Genomic DNA, 19,423 nt, shown 5'->3' with positions numbered 1-19,423 from the left:
TATGCATTGGCTTTATGGCTAAATAGGCTGAGCATCTTATCATATGCTTATTAGCTGTTTATCTTCTTTGGAGAGCTGTCTGTGTAATGCCTTTCTTTGCCTATTTTATTAAATTGGATTGTCTTTTATTTAGTTATAAGAGGTTTTTTTTTATAGTGTGTCTGCCAGATCCTTACTACCTAAATGGTTTTCAGAAATTTTCTCCTGTTCTGTTGGTCTTTTTACTTTCTTGATAATGACCTTTGAAGCACAAAAATTTCAAATTTTGATGATGCCATTTTATCTTTTTTCTTCTGCTCTTTGTCCTTTTGGTGTCATAGCTTAGGTGTCATTGCCTAATCAGAGGCCATAAAGACAGATATTAACGTTTTCTTCTAAGTGTTAATAATTGGAGCTCTTAAATTTAGGTTTAGATCTGTCCTGAATGTGTATAGTGTGAGGTAGTGGTCCAAGTTCATTCTTTTGCATGTGAATATCCATTGTCCTAGTACTATTTGTTTGAAAGACAGTTTTTTCCCCCGTTGAATGGTCTTGGCAGTCTTGTTGAAAATTAATTGACTATATTTCTGAATTCTAGATTCTTTTCTGTTAGTCTGTATGTATGCATTTGATTTTTTTCCCCCACCTTGGTTCTCTTTGTTTCTCTTGTCCAGTAAGTAGTCTTCATCCCCTTCCCCTAATTCCACAGTCTCAGGAGCCACCTTTTTTTTTTCTTTTTTCTTTTCTTTTAAAAATCTTCATACAGTGGTCTTGCCCTTTTCTCCGTCTTACTACAACCCTAGCTTGAAACCTTTAAGTCACCTTTGGTGCTTTCTTTTTCCTCAAGTCTTTATAATCAAAGGTTACTATATCATTTGACCCCTGTCTTTCTAATCTATTACTATTCTTTCCTGGGCGCTCATGTGGCTTTCTGACTCATCTGTGTGGTCAGGTTTATTTTTATTTTATTTTAATTTATTTTATTTTATTTTATTTTATTTATTTTATTTCATTTCATTTTATTTATGAATTTATTTTTTTAAAGATTTCATTTACTTATCTCAGAGAGCTATCACAAGCCAGGGGGAGGGGTAGAGGGAGAAGCAGACTCCCCACTGAGCAGGGAGCCCAATGTGGGACTTGATCTCAGGACCCTGGGATCATGACCTGAGCAGAAGGCAGACCAACTGAGCCACCCATGCGCCCGGTCAGGTTTATTTTATGTGCTTCTCTTCGGTTAATCCTATGTATGTATGACTTTGACTTTCTTCGTTAGGTCAGGAATTCTTTGTACTCTGTCCATGGCTTTTCCATCCCCACCTTCTGCTCTTTCTGTACAGGTCCTTCACTTTCCAGTTAGACTGGAGGACTCCGTCTCCAATATGCCTTCTTATTGTGTCTCAACTTGATAAGTGGTTCTAACAGCATAAACATTGTCATTACAAATCCTGGCTCTCCCATTTACTATCAGGTAACTGTGATTAAGTTAGTTAACCTTTCTAAGCTTTAGTTGTCTCATTTGTAAAGAAGGGCCACTACCACCTACTTTCTAGGTGATTCATAGGATTAAATATGTAGAGTGCCTTAGAGTGGACATTTAATAAATGTTGGATATTATTGTGTTACTGTTCCTTTTGCTTGAGATGCTAATTCCCTTAATTCTAATGCCAAAAATTCTTCCCGTCCTTTGAGAGTAGAGTCCCTTTCAGAGTACTGTGTTTCCCATAAAACTGTTGCTGGCATTTCACGTCTTCTTGAGACCGGTTGTTAGTGCTTTCTCCTTTGAAACTCTATGTACTTTTGTGTCTTTCGTACAGCTTGTGTGTTAAAATGCCACATAACTTCTTTGTGATCACATTCCTCTTTTTCTGGGTTATAAACCACTTGAAAGCAGAGAGTCTTGTTCAGCTTTGTATCCCTAGCAGTGGATTGATTTTAGTGTGTAGTAAGCTCTCAATGTATAGCTGAAATTCTTTTTATTGTATAAGGCCAGTATCTCTTATTTAATATTGTTTAAGGTACGTATCTTTTTCTGCAAGGCTTTTGAGACAACTTCTTCATGAGTAAATAGCTTTTCCTACCGTCTTCCCAAAGCACCCTGTCCACAGGGCTGTTATAATTCCGATTGCATTGTTATACTCCCTGATTTGTGAGCCCTTTGAGTCCGGCACTTTGTCTTAATCATCCTATAATTGTTTGCTTGTCTGTCTTCCGTCCTCTTTAGACTTCCGTGAGGACATGGGCTGTTCCTTGTGTGCTCTGTCATCGACATGTAATTCAGATTTTGATATATAGTGGGTGCTCAAATATTTGTTGAATAAATAGATGAATGAATGAGCTCAATAAATATCATATAAAACATTTTTAATATTATGTGTCCATATAATCATTGCTATATATCTTTATCTTTCTATGTCTGTACCTTAGGTCTAGGAAATTTTTTTAATTATGAAATTCTTCATTGTGAGTTATATCTGACCTTACATATGCAGAGCTTGTCTATACTCTTAATACTGTGGGGTGCTTCTGAGCCCAATTAATATATGAATCTGAGACTGAATTTAACTTTTTTCCCCCTAAGCTCATATGCTGTAGCTAAATTTGATAGGAGAAATTTGGTAGGATTCTTCAGAAGTCACTAGGCTTCTTGAGAATGTACTTTTTTGTATTTGTGGAAGAGCTTGAGTGAATGGCTTTTTAGGCTTGGAGTGGACACATTCAGCCAAGGGAGGGAGTAATTGCTTTTCCAGGAATCCAAAGACAGTCACTATATAGGTACTGTCCATATAACTGGTGGAACAGACACAAACCTGTCCCTCCATCTGCTTAAAGCTATAAGAAAAGAGGAGCAATAGGCACTTGAAATAATAATTAATAAAAATGAATGACAAAAAGTGTATTATTTTACAAGTTTCTACGTTATAAGTAAGTTCTTAGCATTGTTGAATTTAGGATTGTATAATATAACCTTAAATATTCCTAATAACTATACTAAATGTGTTGTATATGTTTTAGTGTAGTTTTAAAAATTATGGATATAATACCTGTTCATTATAGAAAATGTTTTTATAAGTACAGAATAATGTAAAGAGTCAGATTGTAACCTAGCATCACTGTTACTTGCCTTTGGATTCCCGTCTTTTCTCTCTCTCTCTCTCTCTCTTTTTTTTTTTTTTTTTTTTAAAGATTTTATTTATTTATTTGACAGAGATAGAGACAGCCAGCGAGAGAGGGAACACAAGCAGGGGAGTGGGAGAGGAAGAAGCAGGCTCATAGCAGAGGAGCCTGATGTGGGGCTCAAACCCAGAACGCTGGGATCACGCCCTGAGCCGAAGGCAGACGCCTAACCGCTGTGCCACCCAGGCGCCCCTCTCTCTCTCTTTTTTTAAACACGTTACATATATTTATCATTTTCTTTTCTTTATGCTTTTGGTTTCATCATAAACGTTAACATTTTTTCATATATATGTTGCATAATAGTCAATTGTAGGATATAATATAATTTACTTAACCTAGATGCTTATTGTTAAGCATTTGAGCTGTTCTCATTATTTTACTGTGAGAAAAATGAAGAAGTCATTGACTCAACTTTGTCTTTTCATATGCCAGTAAGTCTCTTTTGAGGTGGTTAATGAAGTGTGGAGGTGCTACGTGCTGGTTGCTGTATTTCTGCATCATTCTGTGGATGTGAGGGTAGATCACATTAGATCCATTTTTCCCCCCACTGTAATCCCCCTTCCCTCCCAGGGTGCATGTAATATTCCTTTTGGAAAAGGAGTGTCTTTTTTTTTTTTTTTTTTTAAGATTTTATTTATTTGAGAGAGTGCACCAGGAGGAGCAGAAGGAGAGGGAGCAGGAGAAGCATGATCCCCTCTGAGCGGGGGGACCCAAGTGGGGCCTGATCCCAGGACCCTGAGATCATGACCTGAGCTGAAGGCAGAGACTCAACCGACTGAGCCACCCAGGCGTCCCCTGGAAAGGAGTGTTTTTAAGGCTCTTTATATATAGCACCAAATCACTTTCCAGATACTGTGTTTTCACCAGTAGTATATGAGGGTGCTTTTCGTACTGACTGCTGTAAAACAAACAAAAGAAAACAGAACAATAAATATGAGAGCCCTTAAATTAAATTCTGTGCATGAACTATACAGGGTTTGAATTATTATTATTATTATTTTTAACGTAGACCAGTTATTTGGTTCATTCCTGATGAGTTTGTTTTCTCATGCTGTAAAACAGGTGATTTGATGAAGACTGCTGCGGGAGAGTTTGCAGATGATCCCTGCTCTTCTGTGAAGCGTGGCAACATGGTTCGGGCAGCTCGAGCTTTGCTCTCTGCTGTTACCCGGCTGCTTATTTTGGCTGACATGGCAGATGTCTACAAATTACTTGTTCAGCTGAAAGTTGTAAGTACAGGCCTGTGTCTCTAATTTGTTCCTTCCATCACAGCGAGGCTGCTGCTGGCCATAGTTAATTCAGCATTCCTTAAAGGAGTTTGTTTTGGTTTTGAACTTGGTTTACCTAAGTGCACCAGGAATGTTTTCTTTTAGTTTCCATTTTCTGCTCTTCTCTAAGTGTACCTCAGACTGGCTGTGCTATGAGCCTGTGTAGTCTTGATTTTAATGAAGAACTTGTAGCAAAGGTACTGTTTTGACTCCTTCCCTCTGCAGTAGTGATTAAGCATTTCCTTGTACCGGAGTTCAGAGTTGAGAAACCAAGAGGTATTACATTCTGTCCATTTCAGATAGTAGTCAGTATCACGCTGCCATGTAGTAGGTGCTCAAATATTTGAGGGCGATGTAAACTGGAGAGAGAGTTTAGAATGCTATCTGAGTGGCTATTAAAAGGAATAAAATAGTATAGATCTTTTTTACATACTGATTTGTTTAGAATTTTTCTTATTTAGTGTTATGTTTTATATAGGTGGAAGAAGGTATCTTGAAACTGAGGAATGCTGGCACTGAACAAGACTTAGGAATACAGTATAAAGCCCTAAAACCTGAAGTGGATAAACTGAACATTATGGCAGCCAAAAGACAACAGGTACAGCCATGATTTGGGGATATATTAAAGTTGTTTATGTTATTATCAGTGGGAAAAATCAATTTTACTTAAGTTTTCTGAAGGTACCAGTACCTCCCTCTGCCAGTATAGTTCCATTAAAACATTTAACTTGTGAAGTAAGTATCCTTTTAGTATGGTATTGTTAATAAATCTGTAATTAAGTTGCATTCATGTTATGCTCCTGTTTTAATTCTCCTGAAAATTTTACTTTAAATAGCTAGGCAATATGCAGTTGTTTCTGGAGAGGTGATAAGGTCTTTGTTATGTGCCTTCAAGGATTAACTTGAGTTGGTGGTAGGGTTTCATTCAGATTTTTAAAAACCTTAAACCAGTTGAAAATTCTTGAAATTACTTGATTATCAGAAACTAACCCCATTCTCCCTTCATATTTGGCCACTTTTTAAAGTATTGCTTACTAATTAATCATCCTTAGTAGTTTCCCTAGTGTTACGGATCTGTGTTGTGTAGCGTGTGGATCAGTGTTCTTATTTTTGTAGGCTTTGCTAGCCCTTTGGAATTTTGGCGCTTAGGGTGCTTTGACTGTAGTGTGTGCTGTAGGGGAGATGCACATGTCATCATCCAGTTTCTTAAAACTTCCATAGTTCTAATCAAGCTTGTGCTTTTTCACAAAGCCCTGAAAAGATCAATTCTTGTTCCTGTTTGCCGATACCTATATCAGATTAGGATAGTTCCTGCTAGAGTTCATAGAAAACCCAGCTCCAAAACTGCTTGAACAGTGGGAGATTTATTTTCTAATTAGAAGTCCCAAATTAGGTGTGATTTTGAGGTGGTTAAGATTAAAGTTTTTTCAGTATCCTCAAGGATCCAGGTTTTTGACATTTTCCAGCAATGCTGTGTTCAGTGTGCCTGGAACCGGATGGCTACACAAACTCTAGGCATGATATTTGTACACATCACTATGTCCAGCAAGGAAAAAAAAAAACCTGTTTATTCCATATGTCTTTTTTATAGCAAATGATCTAAAAGCCCCTAACAGATTTGCCCTAAATCTGAATTGTGTAACATACCCATTCTTCACTAATCGTGAGAGGAAAGCAGTTATATGTCTGACTCAGAGTCATGAAGATCTCCCTTCTGCTGAGATTAGGGGAGGTATCCTTCTTGAGGACAGGGACACCCAACAAGAGCTCTGACAGGCATGAGAAAAATGGAGTCAGTACCGTAAATGTCCAATATAGGCTATCCTCAGCTTTGGAGTCTTCTCAGTAACTTTCATTTTTTTGTATTAGTATAAAAATTTTACCCCACAGGATTGAGAAGATTAAATTAAATAATATATGTAAAGTATTTAATAAGGTTATTGACCATATTTCAAGCTTAGGTTGTGATCGGACTGATCTGCACATATGAGATCCTGGTTTTACATTTCCATTACTTAATATTACACATGATAATGTAGCTAGATTTGATATGTTGCCTAAGTTATTTAGTTCTTGTAGGCTCAGTGTGCAAACACTTATCCCTGTGTTGGCTTTTGTCTCCATCCACATAAATCACAAGTAAGTTTTTTTCTTTTTGCTGGGCCTGATCGGTTCTAAGAACTTGTTTAATAGTATGATAATTCTGTATATATGGCATGCTGGCCCAGCTAGGTTCACAGTTTATTTTGCTTAATGTTTTTGATCTAAAATCTCATTTGAATACATGAAATATATGTTAATTATATTTAAAAAATAAAGTTTGGTTAGTAGTCTCACTGTCTTAAAACCTAGTCTGATCTTGGTTTATGAAGACTTACTATTTGAGGAAATTAAGAACGTTTAGACTGACACTATATTGGCTATCTTTGCAAAATGGTAGAGTAAGTAAATTCATGATGTTCTTGAGATAGAACATAGTGATAGACCAGACTTTTATATGCATTTGGAAAAACTTACTCAGGGGTGCCTGAGTGGCTTAGTCATTAAGCGTCTGCCTTCAGCTCAGGGCATGATCCCGGCGTTCTGGGATCGAGCCCCACATCAGGCTCCTCTGCTGGAGGCCTGCTTCTTCCTCTCCCACTCCCCCTGCTTGTGTTCCCTCTCTCACTGGCTGTCTCTATCTCTGTCAAATAAATAAATAAAATCTTTACCAAAAAAAGAAAAAGAAAAACTTACTCAAAAGTAATGCTGCCTGACTTTTTAATTCTGTGTGCCATGAATACATGAAGAGTTCCTTGAACGTAATCCCTGATGTACTTAAAAACAAAACAAAACCTAGTAAATTTCAGATATTTCTGAAATAAGATATGATTAAAATCTTGAAGTTATTAGTTGCTGGATGGGCTTATATTTGCCCCTCCATATCTCGTTTTCACCCTTGTTTATCTTGTTCTCTGCCCCAGGAACCTGACCTGTCTGGACTGTATTCAGGGCTCCTTTGCCCTCTAGGTCCTGGTTGGGTTTGGCCAGTGGGAGCATCAGTAGGAGATCAGAGGGCATAGAAGGGTGAGGGTGGGGATTTATTCCCCTGACACCCACCCTGCTCGTTGATCTGGGTAGCCAAAAGTCATAGCCCCTGTCGGGTGGTATTCTCCACACACCTTGCTCCCTGGATTCTGGTAACTGCGGCCTCTCTGTCTCTTCAGGCCTAAGTGCTCTATCAGCCTTGTAGTTTCCCTGTACTTTCCCCATACCTTTTTTAGCATATTCCTTGAACCATGTTTGAGTTACTGAGTTTAATTTTGTTTTCTGTTGGTGTCTTAATTGATGTATGTTCCCATTTTAAGGTTTGTCTTGGGTTTGTAGTATGTCCTGGTTGTTTATAGTTTTTCTTGGGCCTAATTCTTTTTTTTTTTTTTTTTTAAAGATTATTTATTTGACAGACAGCCAGCGAGAGAGGGAACACAAGCAGGGGGAGTGGGAGAGGAAGAAGCAGGCTCATAGCGGAGGAGCCCGATGTGGGGCTCGATCCCAGAACGCCGGGATCATGCCCTGAGCCGAAGGCAGACGGTTAACGACTGCGCTACCCGGGCGCCCCTGGGCCTAATTCTTAAGCCTTTAGCCTTAGCCTTCTGCAGTAGAATCCATTGAGTAGGCTGACTGTGGGCTCCTTTGTGCCTCCAGACCATAAAGTATTCTTTTGTAGGACGTGGGTCTTGGTGTGTATTCCTATAAACTGGTGCTTTCCTTGGGAATTAAACTGCTACTCATTTTATCCTAAGGTCCCAGCCTGGTGGAAACTTTATTCTTCCTTTTGGAATTGCCCATTGGTCCCCTTCAGTAACTGGTAACATTTTTTCATAGTGTGTGTTTTCTGGCAGAATTCCTGTACTGCTGTATGCTTAGCCCCCTAGACTGTTTTCACCTTTAACTTTTTCTTCTTTCCACAGGCATGGTATATAATAATTCATCTTCTCATTCAGCCTCTTATCTTTGCAGACAGCCCCTAGTACAGAAAAGGGGTATTTCCTCAAGAGCAGTATTTGGGTGTGATGTATATACTGGCTTCTTTAGCCTCCCTTGTGTCATTTAAGCAGCAACCACCCATTGAGGAAACGCTAAACCTCATAAGGTCTGCAGGCTCTTTGGAATTTATCTGTTTCTTCTTAAAGTTTTTCTAGGGCATGGTGTGGTGGGGGTGGCGAGGATGTTGCTGAAAATAATAATGAATAACTCTAAAAAGGTGTTTTCTGTGTGCTAAACACTGTTATAAACCTTTTGTGAATACAAACTCATTTAATCTTCACAAAATAGTATAAGGTAGATACTATAATTGATCAGATACTAATTTTTTTAGATGAAAGAATTGTAGCACAGGGAGATTAAATAATTTGGCAAGGTCATTCATCTAGTCAGGTGGAGCCAGGTTTTAAACCCAGGCCCCAGGGGCAGGGATTTTGTCTGTTTAAATTGCTGTTATAATCCCTGGTGCCTAGAACATTGCCCGGATGTGGTAGTGTTCACTAAATATTTAAGGAACAAGTGAATAAGCCACTTTGCTATATTGCAGATCCATCCTGGAATGGGATTCTACGTTTGGTCTCGATCTTTTATTTTCTTGGGCTGGAGTATAATTTGCTCACTATAAGTGTTGAATTTCCATTAGGCCACAGGCTCTTCTTTGACAGTAAGGGTAAAATAGATGGCAGAGGTAAGGATGGGCTGGCACTGACCCTGGTTCCTATAAGGAGGACTGCCTGTGCCTCCTATGGGCAACTCTGTCTCTTCAGTCTGCTAGAGATGGAGACTTTGTTTATATCCCACCCACCCAGGTACATAGAGCTTGTTGAGATATTTGCTAAAAATGTAATGAACTCCGACTTTCATGATTTTTAAAAATTTTTTATTTCTATTTTTTAAAAAATTTTATTTATGGGTCAGAGAGAGGGAGCGGGAGAGCGTGCACAAGCAGGGTGAGCAGCAGGCAGAGGCAGAAGCAGGCTCCCAGGGAGCCTGATGTGGGACTCAGTCCCAGGACCGTGGGATCATGACCTGAGCTAGAGGCAGACGCTTACCCAATTGAGCTACCCAGGCATCCCTCATGATTTCTTTTTTGAAAACCTGAACAGACACAGTGGAAATGGATAGTAATGTGTTTTAAGTGTAAATAATCAGGACCGGCAGGGTTTGCCTATGGACCTAATTTTTTTTTCTTTTTAACATTGATTTATTTATTTGAGAGAGCGCATGATGAGCAGGAGGGGCAGAGTGAGAGGGAGAGAGAATCTCAAGCAGACTCCATGCTGAGCCTGCGGCCTCACACAGGGCTTGATCTCACAACCTTGAGATCATGACCTGAGCTGAAACCAAGAGTCAGTTGCTCAGCTGACTATGTATGCCACCAGGTGCCCCTGGACCTTTTCTTTAAATATATGTGTTTGAATCCAAGAGAAGATATTTGATCACATGGCTACGATTTTATATTTTTAAGAGGGAAATGAGAGGAAACTTTTTTTACTTGACTTTCTAGGTCTTGGGTAGAGAGAGTGCTATGGATTACTTAGAAGTTAGCTTTTATTTCTTGGTCACTGCATCTGATGGTTAGTTCAAATTACGTTGAAAGCAGTCATTTCTTCTTCATGTTCCTCAGTCTGCTTAAAACACAATTGGATTGATACAGTTTGGGAATCATGAGGCTAAGGTGGATTAAGGGACTCTCATTTCATAAGTAATCTGTTAAATTCCTCAGTGGCTCATTTTCTCACCAATCCAGATTACTTATCACCACTACATATTTGGAAAATAATACTTAGGATTATTATTCTTCTGATAGTAAATCAAGTGCTGCCTTGTGATAGTGCCCATTTTCCTATCTTTACTTAACAAAATCTGATTTCTTTGTGTTATGGCAAACATAGTTCTCAAGAGAGAAAGCACAACACTTTAGCAGCTAGGAAAATGATGACATTTAGTTGTCATTTTCATCATAGGTTGAAATATATCACCCATACTTGATAAATAGGAGTCTATCAGACATAAATTTTGGTGAGGTCAAGACATGTAGAAAATGATGTACCAGCTGCTTAAGCATAAATGGGTAGCCTTTGCCCCCTGTCATAGCTTGAGTCTTGAGATGATCATCAATTCTCCAAATCCATGAGGTCCTGTTTTTAGTGTAGTCTGTAGAAAGGTAAAAGTTCTTAGACCAAGCCAGGCCAGTGACTTTAGGAAAGTCAAGTGTTGAATAGTAATTATGGCACCTGTTAGCCTGAGGTGACCAGAAGTTTCCTTGGTAACCTTTATAAGAGACTGTACTCATCTAGGTTATAGATACTTAGGGAAGAATCCTAAAGCTAATTGCAAAGCATTTTATAAAACAGAGGACAATATAAGTACTTAGAGCCAAATGCCTCCCTAGAAGACTCTAAGTCCCTCAGGTGGTAGTGGAGAGCAAGACATTTAGAAAATGCCACACGGAACACACGCACCATCTGTTTAAACGTAATGGTTAGCCTTAGCCCTCTGTCATAGCTTGAGTCTGGAAATGATCACTGATTCTCTAAATCCACAGGGTCCTGTTTCTGAATCTTTAGCCTAATGTACTGTGCTACGGGGCATTTGGAGTGCTGTGAGCTATTACTTGCAAATTCAGATTCCAGATGAGAAAAGAATTCTAGGAGGAAAAGTAAGCTGTCATATTATACAAGGTTTGAATGAAGATGCAAACCTAAAATATATAGTGAGATGAAGTATCAGAAAAAAAGAAGCCAGTTAGGTGTCTCTAATGCTTAATTAGGAACTCGTCTAGCAAGATGAGCCATTAAATGGCTAAGTCAGACTTCAAATTGAGTTATTGACTTTGGCCTTTCTTAATTTTCTCTTACTGTTTACACATGTAATACTCTTTTTTAAGACGTTTAAATTTGTACTGTAGGATTTAGTTGGTGCAATTAACATTGAAATTCTATGTTCACACATAAAATAGAGTTAGAGCAGATCTGGTGGTCAGTTAGGGTTATCACTTCTATTTTTCTTTGGTGGTAATCCACATTTACTAAAGACTAAAGTGTGTCCCCCACCCCCAACCAAGCACTTGCAGTAACAGTGGGATAGCAGAATATCCTCTTCCCATCTTGCTTATTTGTCACTTACTTAGTATCACTTATTTGGCATTTAGTGCATCCATTCAGCCTACCAAGTGGATGTCAGTATTGGAAATCATGCCAGGAACCTCAAAATTTTTGACTTTGGATTGTAATTACGGGGTAGGGGAAATTGAGACAGGACAGGTTCACTTAAGGCCACATGTATATAGAGTATTACAGTGAAATAAAAACCTTTTGGATAAAAGTCATGGAGCACCTGAGCCTCAGCTTTATGTATTAATGACCTATGTCCCAAGACCATCTTTGGGATGGGGGAGTGGAGGGAAGATGGGGGGCAGAATTGTATACTTAAGAGAATAGAATAGCCTGCTACATCCTCACTTGGTTGGTCAGTTCATGTACACCTGTGGTATCCTATCCCAAATTTCGCAAAACTCTTATAATGAACTTTTATAACTTAATAAAAAAGAAATAAATAGACTAAATCTTACTCTGTTTAAGTGTGTCTGAATGATTTTTCTAATTTGGTTGGAGTAGGTACATACATCTTTATATAGTTGTAAAGAAGATGCTAGTCAGTTTTATGTTTTGCTTTTTAGTTAGTGCTCTGCTAGGTGCTTTACATGGATTATCCCATTTGATCCTCAGGACAGTTAGAAAGAGAAATATATTGCTCCTGTTTTATAGAAGGTGAAACTGAGAATGGGGATTTTATTTTATTTTTTTTAGAGATTTTTATTTTTAAGTAACCTCTACATCCACCATGGGGCTCAAACTTAAAACCCAGAGGTCAAAAGTCGCATGCTCTACACTGAGCCAGCCAGATGCCCTGAGTACAGGAATTTTAAATAAGATCACAATAGCCAGGAAAAAGTAGAGCTGGAGATTCAAATCCAGGTCTGTGTGATTTGGAAATGTTTGAACTTTTAACTACTAACCCATGCTGCCTCCTTTGTTACAAATCCAGACTGTTCATGAAACTATTGTGTCTAATTAGTAGAATTTCTCACTTTTCAGCATTTACTGACAACTTTTTTAATGACTAGAACCCATATAAAGACTGTTCCAATTTCTTGTTTTACAGGAACTGAAAGATGTGGGCCATCGCGATCAGATGGCTGCAGCCAGAGGAATCCTGCAGAAAAACGTTCCAATCCTCTATACTGCATCCCAGGCATGCCTGCAGCACCCTGATGTTGCAGCCTACAAGGCTAACAGAGACCTGATATATAAGCAGTTGCAGCAGGCGGTCACAGGCATTTCCAATGCAGCCCAAGCCACCGCATCAGACGATGCTTCCCAGCACCAGGGTGGAGGAGGAGGAGAACTGGCATATGCACTCAATAATTTCGATGTAAGTTATACTTGGGAGGCAACTTCAGGTTCTTGACCATCTGCCCAAAGTTAAGAGGTTTCTAGGGAAATGTGATCATGGTTTCTGATGAAAGTTCATTTTCTACTTAGATTTCCAATCTATGTCAAAAGAAATTTTAGAAATCATCAGTCTACTTGATCTTGACTTGGCCTACAACATTTTTTTTTTCTTTCTCTTTTTCTTTTCCTTTCTTTTCTTTTCTGTTAAACTCCTGAATTCTTTTATAAAACTTATGTTTCCTATGGGATCATTATCTGTTGAGGATATTAGTTTGGTTCATTTCACCCAAGATTTTAACCTTTCAGCAGATGTAAAGCTTTGGGAGATAGAGGCAAAGTGCATGCTGACTCTTTCCTCCAGGGGCTCACAGTCTAGTGGGAAAAACAGATACATCATAAGTGATTATGACAGAAGTGTCATCACGTTAATCTTACTTGTCTGCCTAGATGCACTTCTCAGTAACTAAATTGTAATAATATATAAAATTTAATCATGTGGAAGCAAATTTGGGCTTAAAATACTGTCAGCGTAATTCCATGTAGTTATCTTTTATAGTTGATGCCCTGGATCTGTTCTGTGTATATGTTCTCTGTAAACACTCTGTCCTGTATATCAACTCTTTTTTGTGGGTTTGTTTGTTTTGTTTTGTTTTGCTTTGCTTTGCTTTGAGGTGGTAGTGGTGTTTTTTTTTAACTTCTACCCACAATGCCTCATGGCTTCCAGTAGAGGGCAGCAGTTTAAGATTTTTTTAAGTTTTTTATTTTTCTTTTAAACCCACTGTTGGGTTACATTATTATTATTATTATTATTTTTGATTAACATAAGAGAAAATTGCCTTCCATGTGGTCAGCATCCTTTCATAAGTAGGAATGCTTTGAAGTAGAGAATCTATATAGTGGAGTGCATTTTATTTTTAACAGTTTATCCTTGCCTTTATCTTCTCTTCCTTTGTCTGACCCTTTATTTTGGCTCTTGTAACTGAACACTGCTGACATGCATGACTGATTTAAGACTTCATAAATCATAAAGATAGTGTTAATTCTATAGACCATGGTCTTAGAACTGACTTTTTACCCTGGAGCCTTAATCATTAAATGACTTTACAGTAAACTTAGGATGCATCTTAAAATTTACTGACACTTTTTTCCACCCCACTCAAATTTGGCAGTCTTAGGTATTGGCCTCTTTGAAGGCAGTAAGGATTACATTTTACCCTAACTTGAGTAGTAACTGTCAGAGGCTACTTAACCTCTTAGGACTAGAGTGAGACTTCATAAAATGAGGGGGTTGGACGAAATGATTGCAGGCCCATTGCAGCTTAATGACTCTTAAAATTCTATAACCATTTATTTCTCATTCTTACTGGTCAGAAGGCATTGTGTAGTCTGTTTTAACCAGAGAAATCTTATTATTTTTTTTTTTTATGATTTTATTTATTTGAGAGAGAGCATGAGACGGGGGAGGGTCATAGGGAGAAGTAGACTCCCCACTGAGCAGGGAGAGGCTGATGGAGGGCTCTGTCCCGGGACTCCAGGATCATGACCTGAGCCAAAAGCAGATGCTTAGCTGACTGAGCAACTCAGGCACCCCAACCAGAGAAATCTTGTAATAACTTCATCTGGTAAGAAAAATGGTCAGCTAAAATGTAGCTTAATAATGAACTGGAGGCATTGCATGTTCAGTTTTGAAACTGAGCGTTCTTGGGAATGGAGAGAAGAAATGTATACTTACCGGAAAAGGGCAAGCTTTTTTGAAGAAAAAACTTGACATTTAACTTGAAATCAGTAAGAGTAGTCCCCATAAAGAAAAATTAAAGGCAAAATATTTGCACAGACATTTACCAGTGTGAGGATAAATTGTATTAAACGGAAAAGTTGGAGTGAGGCACTGTCCTGAGGGTATTGATGTTTGTTTGACCTTGTACCTAAATCTTGCTTGTGACCTGACCTCACTCACCGCTGGTAAAGCTGGATTTAAGTGGAATTGGGAGTGAAGAGGAGAAAGAGGAAGGTTTTATTCTTACTGGGGCAGTTACACCTCACAGATTGGCTTTTTTGGGATGGATTGCTTTCATCTCTTACAGATCACCCCGAAGTCTTTAAGCAAAGAGAGTCTCTAATTTAGACATAACAGTATGAATATGAGACTGCATTGTTTGTAAAATTTGCTGAGATGGGTAAGATGAGGGAAATATATTGGAATTGATTATAAATGCATTCCTTTCTGAAACTGAGGACAGAAGTCTGTTTTATGTTTTTTTTGCTGTGAAACAGTTCTAATGTCATGTAGTGGTTTTATACTCTGCATATAGAAAAGGAAAAGAGCTAACTTAACTTCCCTTGCAGTTCTCATTTGGTAACTTTACTAATACAGAGGCTGACATGTAGATGTTCAGATTCAGTAGTGCGAACATGATTATTATGCTGACATATTTGTGTTTGCGTTTGTAGTATGATATCTTACTGAGGCCCCATTCAACTGGATAGTATTGCTTCCAGTGCTTTCTTGAGAAGTGATCTACCATAGGCCAACTTGTATGGCTGTCATCGAACAAGAAGTATAACTTTCTTTCAGTCATTGGAATTTTTGTATGACATCTTGTTGTTATCCTGATCAACACTTTGCTCATCTTCATTAATAATGGAGGGGACAAAGATTAGCACTGAGATTCAGTAACACACTTTCTCTGCAGAAACAAATCATTGTGGACCCCTTGAGCTTCAGCGAGGAGCGCTTTAGACCTTCCCTGGAGGAGCGCCTAGAAAGCATCATTAGTGGGGCTGCCCTCATGGCCGACTCGTCCTGCACGCGTGATGACCGGCGTGAGAGAATTGTGGCAGAGTGTAATGCTGTACGCCAGGCCCTGCAGGACCTGCTGTCAGAGTACATGGGCAATGTGAGTATCAGAACTTTTCTTTGAAGTGAGAGTTTTCTGTAACAGATATTGGATCTGATGGCAAGTATGCTCTTGGTTCCTTGAGCCTTTAGGATGGGGCAGATTTTTCAAGGAATGGATAAAAAAGTGGCTTTCTATGTTCCCCTTTCCTCTGAACTTTTTATATTGAAAAAATTTTAACTTGTAAAAATTCTACAGTGAGCACCCATCTACCCTTTATCTAGATTCACCAGTTAATACTTAGATACATGTGCATGTTTGTGTGTACAAATGTATGATTTATTTGTATAAATATACACACGCAAAACCTTTTTTTCCATATAACATTTGGATGTAAGTTGCAGACATTGTGTTGGTTCAACTCTAAATACCTTAGCATCCATGTACTAAGGATAATGACGTTCAGTATCCCTAGAATCCCATTATCACATCTAGGCTAGCATCTAATTTTGGGCAATAGGGAATGCTGAAAGTATTTATAGTTGGTAATTTTTTCATGGACCATATAGAATGTCATAAGAAATGGTATTAATTACAGCTGTTAGGTGAACCGAGTAGTGGTTTTGAATTTTTAAGGTTTGTGTTTAAAAACCAGTGCTGTAAAAAAATTTTTTTTCTGTAGATAATACTGTACTTGTTGATTTTTATCTCTTTTGCCATCACCTTCCCTTTTCCTTCCCTGATGCTTCTGCCATTCCAGTTATTTAATGCTTAGAGTTACTGTAATTTAGACTTCGTACCCAATATTTACTGTTGCAGAAAAGGAATAAGTTAAATTAAATTTATATAAAATCATTTTAAAGGGAAGAGAACAATATGAACTAGTTCCTACTAGTGATTTTTGGTTGTTTAATGCTTTCCGGGGGAAGATCTCGGTACTTTCTTATGTATTCATTTGCCATACATCTTATTTGTTCACTTATATGCCTATATAAGTGAACATATAATGGTGAGTCATAGTGGAATTCCTAGGGTGAAGATGAATGCCTTAGTGTGTTTATCTTTTTTCTACCATATTGTGAAATTAGTGAAGCATATTGAATTTTTTTAAGCCATTGCCATGTTTTGATTGTATGCAGTCTACCTCAGAAAAATGAGATTAGAGGCTTAGTTAAATCAAATGGAAAAAGCAGTTGAGAAGTCAGTGAAAATGTGGGGCACATTTAAACATCTGTACCTAAGCTTGAAAACAGAAAATATGTAAAAGGGGTAATTTGAAGAATGATTCACGATATTAGAGTTTTAAACAGGGAAACAAAGGACTTGGTATGTGTGTGGATCAGTTATCTGCTCTCACATGTAGTACTGAAGTGGTACAAAAATATCAAACGTAGTTATGATTAGGAAAACGCTTTAAAAACAGTCTTTGTTCGGGAAGAATACGTGATAAATTTCTTCTTAATCCTCCATAAGAGAGCTTCCTAACCATTCTGCATATAAGAGCTTCCTAATGATCCCTGAGTCTTGGGGTTGTTCGGATCTTGGCCTAGTCATCTCTGGTCATGAGTAACCTTCTAGTTTCTCTCCAGAGTGTCATACAAAAACTATTTTCAGTTTGTGCCACAGATGTAAGTAAAGGTAGGAAATACTCCTTTATGCTTGAAGACATGGAGACCATAATATCACGTAACATTTTATTATGTAAGTGAAAGCTAGAACGATGATCTTTGTTTGCCTGAAATTTAAAGATTATGGTGGAGGTTTTGAAAGAAATTATCTTGGAATTCAGATTATATTTTAGAAAATGGTCTCTGGACATGTTTTTCTTAAAAATAAAATATTCAGTTCTCTTGTATTGACTCACGTAACATTGAGCAGGTTAGGTACTGTCAACAGTGATGGAACGAAGATAAAGCTAGGGGGAGGGCAATGAAGCATGCTTGAAAGCTTAGAACATCACAGGGTCTGCAAGTAGCAGAAACAATGGGGTGAGATTTTTACTTACTTAGGAAGCTTTCAAAAGCATTTAGAACCTTTAGTAACAATCAGAACTTAACCTGCAGTATGTGCCCCTTGCTAACTTCATACTCAGTATGTGTCACATGCAAAGTAGTAGAGTGCTGGGCACTGGGTGGAGGAGGAATGAGGCACTGATCTTTCCCTTCTAATACAGGGTCTGCCATTTGTGGGGACTGCCATTGTACTGCTAAAATGCCATGGGGATTGCGAGGAGGATGAAGTTATTTCTAGCTGGGAAACCTGAGAGGTCTTTATGGAGAATTTATTTTACATTCTTTAGCTCTACCTTGAGTTTTAAAAAATGGCTCACTTTAAGTTTTGATTATTTTTCTTAAAAATATTAGACAATTATGATACATGGTAAGTTAAGACAATCTGGCTTAATTAAAACTGGTTCACTGCGTGAAACTTTGTAGACAGAGTGGTCAAGTACAGAGTGGCTGGTGTATTTTTATTTTTTATTTTTTTTATTTGTTTGAGAGAGAGAGTGCATGCCTGCCTATGTATGAGTGGGGGGAAGGGACAGAGGTAGAGGGAGACCAGGAGGGAGAGAAGCAGACTGCCTGCTGAGCACAGAGCCCAACTTGGGGCTCAGTCTCATGACCCTGAGATCATGACCTGAGCCGAAACCAAGAGTTGGCCACTTAACTGACTAAACCACTCAGGCGACCCTGATATATTTTTATTTTTTTCATTTCCTGGCTTCTTTTTTCTCTAGGTACATACTCTTAAAATCTTGCTGTTATCTCTAGTCTGCCTTCTTCATCCTGTGTGGTCATTTACCAGGTTTCCATTGATCTTTCCTTTAAGGCAGTGATTTTGAACTTTGGATGCACATTAGAATCCTTAAAAAAAGGGGGAACTTTAAAAAAATCTTGATGTCTAGGTTGTACCCCATTTAAATCAGGGTCACTGAATTGAGGCCCAGACGACAGTATTTTTTTTTCTTTTAAGATTTTATTTATTTAGTAGAGAGCGCAGGTGAGGGACACCAATGGGGGTGGGGTGCAGAGGGAGAGGGATAAGCAGACTACCCGCCAAGCAGGAAGCCCAATGATATGGGGCTCCGTCCCAGGACCTTGAGATCACGACGTGAGCCACCCAGGTGCTCCCAGGTGGCAGTATTTTTTAAAAGTTCCTCAGGTGATCCAAAGTGTAGTTAAGGTGGAGAAACTCTTCTGATGCTTTATTGCATTTGTCCATACTATCTCCATTGCATTATTCTAGGCTCTACTCACCTTCTTTGTTGTCTAGTCTGTTCTGCTTGCTTAGGGGAGTGTTCACATCTTCAGTAGGACATAGTTCATTCTGTGTTTCGAATTCTCTTCCTACTTCTTGAAAACTTAACCTGCTCTTGCTTCAAGGCCCACATTTTTTTTCATTTGTTTTGCTGATGTCTCTTTCAGACTGAACCATCCTGCATTATTTTTTTGCTGCTGGAAGTTTTGTACCTAATTGTTGACTTCCTTGAATTGTCGCTTAATTGTATTTTCTTTATCCATGTGATTTCTGCAGCTATGTTTAAGCTTGTAAAAGACAGGAACTGGGGCACCTGGGTGGCTGGGCTTGGAGTCTGCTTAAGATTCCCTCCCTCCCTCCCTCCCTCCCTCCCCCTCTGCCCCTCTGCATGCCCTCTTAAAACGAATGAATGAATGAATGAATG

The 19,423-nt window shown here is 38.5% G+C and overlaps 1 protein-coding gene across 1 annotated transcript in view; it reads left to right on the top strand.

The window, feature by feature from the left end:
- CTNNA1 (catenin alpha 1) overlaps positions 1 to 19,423 on the top strand; it is a 172,265-nt gene that overhangs the window by 48,747 nt on the left and 104,095 nt on the right. The window contains exons 4-7 of the mRNA XM_040622383.1: positions 4,219 to 4,385; positions 4,903 to 5,022; positions 12,615 to 12,884; positions 15,598 to 15,801. Of these exons, the coding sequence (XP_040478317.1) occupies positions 4,219 to 4,385; positions 4,903 to 5,022; positions 12,615 to 12,884; positions 15,598 to 15,801 (761 nt within the window). The remainder of the gene's footprint in view (positions 1 to 4,218; positions 4,386 to 4,902; positions 5,023 to 12,614; positions 12,885 to 15,597; positions 15,802 to 19,423) is intronic.

The sequence above is a fragment of the Ursus maritimus genome, unplaced genomic scaffold, assembly GCF_017311325.1.
Source record: "Ursus maritimus isolate PB19 unplaced genomic scaffold, ASM1731132v1 scaffold_5, whole genome shotgun sequence".
Classification (NCBI taxonomy): Eukaryota; Metazoa; Chordata; class Mammalia; order Carnivora; family Ursidae; genus Ursus; species Ursus maritimus.
The sequence above is the reverse complement of the archived record's forward strand: the minus strand, read 5'-3'. Positions and strand labels throughout refer to the sequence as shown.